The following is a 6,000-nucleotide window of genomic DNA, read 5'->3' as shown; positions in this document are numbered from 1 at the left end:
AGCTGTCATATAATGCTGAAAGGCAAGAATATCCGTTTTGGGAAAATATTTCACGGATGGCAGTGGCTAGGGCCCCGGTATAGCAATGACTAGGGGTCCGGTATGGCAGTGGCTAGGGGCCCGGTATGGCAGTGACTAGGGTCCCGTATTGCAGTGGCTAGGGGCCCGGTATGGCAGTGACTAGGGGTCCGGTATGGCAGTGGCTAGGGGCCCGGTATGGCAGTGACTAGGGGTCCGGTATTGCAGTGACTAGGGGTCCGGAATGGCAGTGACTAGGGGTCCGGTATGGCAGTGACTAGGGGTCCGGTAATCAGTATGAATTATGAATATTGAGAGGAAACTTTCATTTATCTGTCAAAAACAAATAACTGTTGTTACAAAAATATTTACAAATAAAATAGAAGAAATTAGGGACACTTTACGACAAAAAAGCTAATATACCCTTTCCCCGGTACATTGGTACCACAGTACTAGTATATTGATTACCGGACTTCTAGGTCCGGGTGTAGAGGTCCGGTTACCTTCCGTCACGGATAGAGACCATTTCCTTTGATGTCATACATGGAATTCCCATGAAATTTTAGATATGGCACAAAATGTGCACCCCTTTAGTATATAACTTTCCTATGAAACCTATCACTTTTCTGTAAAAAGAAACTGTCAAACAGTGCAGTTGCATATATCAATTTCAATGTAAGACGGAGGAAATGTTCAGTCTTCATGCAATGCAATACAAACTGTTGTAACCAAAGTAATGTAGTAAGTATTCATAGTAACCAAAGGTATATAGTGGGTCAAAAATGAACACTTTTCTGATCCCTTAGAACACTGACACTGGAATGTTGAAGTTACCAAAGTCATAGAGTAAATGACCCTAGTATCCAACGGTATATAGTGGGTTACAAATGGACACAGTTGTGCCGGGGTCATATGTTGGGCCATATTAGGACTAGAGCGCCTCCTTGTTGGTGTGGCCAGGATGATCATTCGATATAAAGAATTGAAAGTGTTTTTAAACAAATAAAAATGATCATGATTTTGATATATCCGTATGTAATAGAACGCTCTAATGTTTGTTGTGGTTTCCACGCATATTATAGATTCAGGCGAAATCAACAAATCCTTTGCAACAGTATCCGGACGTGACTACTTTACGGCACAAACGGAATTTATCATATAATAGAGTTATCACCCTTGTTGTTGAGAAAACGCCAGAATGCAAAAATATTTGTTAAATTTTATCTTGCAGGTTATAGTTACTATGACAAAGCATACGTAAAATGTAAGCACACTGACCTCATTATCATTTGGCCGAAAAAATATTTGTTCAAACGCTAGCTCTTTTGCACCGTAGGTTGTTGTATTTGACATGTATTTTCGCGATGTGCAAGAAAGTGTTGTATCAATTCATTCAGAGTCTTACTGAACTACACAAAGAATTAAGTGTGTTTTATATAAAAGTTGAAAATACATGTGCATAATGATCAGAAAGTCGTTACCATAGAAAATGAAAAAAAGCCAGCAGTGTTTCAAACTGCAACTTTAAATTCAGCAGGTCAGAGACTAGTCCAAATAATTGTACTCGAGAGTTGAATATCGTTATATTATTTTGACTTGTCGATATCCGCCTCCGAGTACAAACCAGAAAAGGTAAAGAATGTGGTAGCACTGTCCTCTTCTTTGCGTAAGTAACACCCAATGGAATCCGTTGGGCGGGAATTATGTTATAATAATGCAACGGATAAAAAAAAGAAATACATACATAGAAAGCCTGTAATTTTTCCTAATCAATGATTTATATATTACCGAGATTTCTTGAGAAAAATTCAAACTATGGCAGTTAAAAAAATGCCAAGGTTTACGTTAACACGAGTGTACTACATATTGGAAAATGGCCGATCACCGGTAAACACATTGCTACACAAAGCGTTTTCATTGGTCACGCCTCCGACCGCCATTACATGAAGACGATTGAAACGTTAGAGGTTTAAATTTTTTACAACAGAAATTCTTGATGAATATGTCCTGTTCTTATGTTTATTATTTACTATTTATGATTTAAAACAACAGGTAAGCAGTTAGGGCTAAAGAAAAATCGTGACTACTGATAAATCGTAATTTCAATTGACCACAGTTTCCACCACAGTTTTGATTGTTTCTGGTTGAGACCTCTAGGTGGACAACGTAAAATATCAAAATGTAAAATCGGTCTGCCCGAGGTCTCATTATTTAGACTAGTCAGAGACTTCCCCAGGATTGAGAGACAGTCTCTAGATCTAAACACTGTCTCTTGTTTGAAAGACAAAATGTCTTTTGATCGAAAGACAGCATTTAGCTTGAGTGTTGAAAAAACATGGTCATTATTAAAACAATCATTTCATTACAATCACATTATTTATTCATTGAAACAATTTGTTATTTCAAGTAAACTTTACAAGAAACACATTGTCATAGAAGTTCGCTTAAGCATTAAAATGCTTAAACAAAATTCCCAAAATAATTTTGATTTTGAAAATTTGATAAAAGAAAGATAATTTTTTATATTTGAAATAAATTTACGCATTCTAAAAAGAGAGTTTCTAAAAAGAGAGTTTTAATTACTCTTTCAACGATTTTCATTGCTTAAGCTAATTTGAGTCTTTCGATCGAAAGACATTTTGTCTTTCGAATGAGAGACAATGTTTAGATCAAAAGAATGTCTCTCAATCCAGGGGATGTCTCCGACCTGTTCAGATATCATAATGTTGGGCTTGTTGGCTATCGTGCAGATAGCTGAGGCCATTTTCCTAGCATTAACCCAGGCATGTCGCAAGGCATCTGGTATTGGGGCGACATGATACATTGATGGGGTGGATATGGGAGGGGTGTTTTTGCAAATTGCACATCAAATAACACAATTTTCTTGCATTTAGATCGGTGTATATAAATACCTAAAGACACCGAAAAACAGAAAGATACCGAAAGACAACAAAAACCACTATAGTATAAAAACATATAAAAAGACATAAATAAGATCAGACATATCTTTGGTGTTATATTTAAATTAAATTTGATGGCGGAATAGATTGGGCCAAAATTTAAGTTAGGTTTGTTTGCTGTCTCCCAACTGACCCGTGAAAAACACCGCGACCCGAATTTGTTTATTTGCCCACTGAGCAGAATATTTTTTTTTATATAAGTTCCGATCAGCTGCAGAACATTAACCCAAACTGCATTCACGTGACAGAGCAGCACTTTCAATTAACCCCCAAATTTCTATAACTGGCCAATAATTACATCAGCCAGTGTGTTTGCATCATAAGGTGTGAAAAATATATTAGATGACTGATGATTGCTGCATTGACAAGCTTACAAAATTTGTTTCATGTTGCTAACGAATGCAAAAAGCTAATTTTCAAAGTGCGAAAACCATACTTACGTCAGACTGTTAAAATACTTTTCTAGATGTAAAATGCTTTTTTTACTCATACATTTCAATAATTATGTTGCAAATAAGAATCAGTCTTTTATAGAAAGCATTGTAAAAAAGAAACAGCTATTCATGTGCACAAAGTTGTCTGCTGCGATATTGCTGGCCGTTCTAAAAAAAACCTATTCAACCGTAAAAAAAAACCCAAAAAACTTTGTACAAAACTGTAACAACCCCTAGTTCAACACCTTAGAATACTTTTGGTAAATTTGAAATGAGATAGATTGTGCATGCTTGCGAAAATATTTACGTTGTGGGTACATAATTATAATTTTGGCGGGAAATATGCATGTGCTTTTCATGACTGATACTGTTTTGTGGAAGGGTTACTCCAGTCTTTTTTTTTTCAGGTCAATATGAATCAAATGAGTATTAACAGCGGGAACAACTATTTTCTGTCCATTTCTGGTTGCAAGAAGGGTTACCTGTCTTATTCATTCAATACACCTCTCCCGATTAAACTCGTAGGTGTTGCCACCGAAAACGTGGATGCCGCCATTTTTATTCGATGTCGACGTGCAAAATTCATCAATTTAATGGATGTTAATATGAAAATAGCTCAGAATCTCATGTTTAACGATTTGAAATACAGTCGGTAAAGAAAAATCCTGAACTCTAAGCACTAAAATGAATTTATTGCTGAAGCACTCTATTATATTTTGGCGGGAAAACAATAAACGTGCGTTTCATGTTGTAAGTTTTCTGTTAATTAAATGTGTGCATAATTATGTCTTCCCCAGGAGACATATTGTTTTTGCCCTGTCCATCCGTCCGTCCGTACGTCACACTTCATTTCCGAGCAATAACTGGAGAACCATTTCACCTAGAACCTTTAAACTTCATAGGGTTGTAGGGCTGCTGGAGTAGACGACCCCTATTGTTTTTGGGGTCACTCCGTCAAAGGTCAAGGTCACAGGGGCCTAAACATTGAAAACCATTTCCGATCAATAATTAGAGAACCACTTGACCCAGAATGTTGAAACTTCATAGGATGATTGGTCATGAAGAGTAGATGACCCCTATTGTTTTTGGGGTCACTCCGTCAAAGGTCAAGGTCACAGGGGCCTGAACATTGAAAACCATTTCTGATCAATAATTAGAGAACCACTTGACCCAGAATGTTGAAACTTCATAGGATGATTGGTCATGAAGAGTAGATGACCCCTATTGATTTTGGGGTCACTCCGTCAAAGGTCAAGGTCACAGGGGCCTGAACATTGAAAACCATTTCTGATCAATAACTAGAGAACCACTTGACCCAGTATGTTGAAACTTCATAGGAAGATTGGTCATGAAGAGTAAATGACCCCTATTGATTTTTAGGTCACTCCGTCAAAGGTCAAGGTCACAGGGGCCTGAACATGGAAAACCATTTCCGATCAATAACTAGAGAACCACTTGACCCAGAATGTTGAAACTTCATAGGATGATTGTACATGCAAAGTAGATGACCCCTATCGATTTTGGGGTCACTGCATTAAAGGTCAAGGTCACAGGGGCCTGAACATTGAAAACCATTTCCGGTCAGTAACTTGAGAACCACTTGACCCAGAATGTTGAAACTTAATAGGATGATTGGTCATGCAGAGTAGATGACCCCTAACGATTTTGGGATCACTCTGTGAAAGGTCAAGGTCACAGGGGCCTGAACATTGAAAACCATTTCCAGTCAGTAACTTGAGAACCACTTGACCCAGAATGATGAAACTTCATAGGATGATTGGTCATGCAAAGTAGATGACCCCTAACGATTTAAGGGTCACTCTGTTAAAGGTCAAGGCCACAGGGGCCTGAACATGGAAAACCATTTCCAATCAATAACTTGAGAACCTCTCGACCCAGAATGTTGAAACTTCATAGGATGATTGTTCATGCAGAGTAAATGACCCCTATTGTTTTTGGGGTCACTCCGTTAAAGGTCAAGGTCACAGGGCCTGAACATTGATAACGAGTTCCGATCAATAATTTGAGAACCACTTGACCCAGAATGTTAAAACTTCATAGGATGATTGAACATGCAGAGTAGATGACCCCTATTGATTTTGGGGTCAGTCTATTAAAGGTCAAGGTCACAGTGGCCTGTTCATGTAAAATCATTTTTTGGAAATAACTTGAGAACCACTTGACCTACAATGTTGAAACTTAATAGGATGATTGGACATGCAGGGTAGATGACCCCTATTTATTTTTTTAGGTCACTTGATCAAAGGTCAAGGTCACAGGAGCCTGAACAGTGACTTGAGAACCACTAGACCAAGAGTGTTGAAATTTAGCGGGATGACTGGACATGCCAAGTAGATGATCCCTATTGCAGCCAACCATCAATGTCTCTTTGACTTCTTGCCTACAGGACTTTGCATTGGGGGAGACATGCGCTTTTTTACAAAAGCATTTTCTAGTTTCCTCTTAACATATGCAAAAAGATTTCAACATTTAGAGGCTTATGTAAATTACTTTAAGTAAAGTTTCAGAAATGTAGATTGTCTTAGCACACAGTATTTACGGAAGAAAATTCTTAGATTGATGTCTGT

At 37.8% G+C, this 6,000-nt stretch overlaps 1 protein-coding gene across 1 annotated transcript in view; it reads left to right on the top strand.

Moving 5' to 3' along the window:
• The first annotated feature begins 1,163 nt into the window (after positions 1 to 1,163).
• LOC123526143 (TELO2-interacting protein 1 homolog) overlaps positions 1,164 to 6,000 on the top strand; it is a 49,329-nt gene continuing 44,492 nt past the window's right edge. Inside the window, exon 1 of the mRNA XM_053523982.1 lies at positions 1,164 to 1,282. Coding sequence (XP_053379957.1) covers positions 1,281 to 1,282 — 2 coding nt within the window. The 5' untranslated portion in view covers positions 1,164 to 1,280. The remainder of the gene's footprint in view (positions 1,283 to 6,000) is intronic.

The sequence above is a fragment of the Mercenaria mercenaria genome, chromosome 14 (genome assembly GCF_021730395.1).
Source record: "Mercenaria mercenaria strain notata chromosome 14, MADL_Memer_1, whole genome shotgun sequence".
Classification (NCBI taxonomy): domain Eukaryota; kingdom Metazoa; phylum Mollusca; class Bivalvia; order Venerida; family Veneridae; genus Mercenaria; species Mercenaria mercenaria.
The sequence above is the reverse complement of the archived record's forward strand: the minus strand, read 5'-3'. Positions and strand labels throughout refer to the sequence as shown.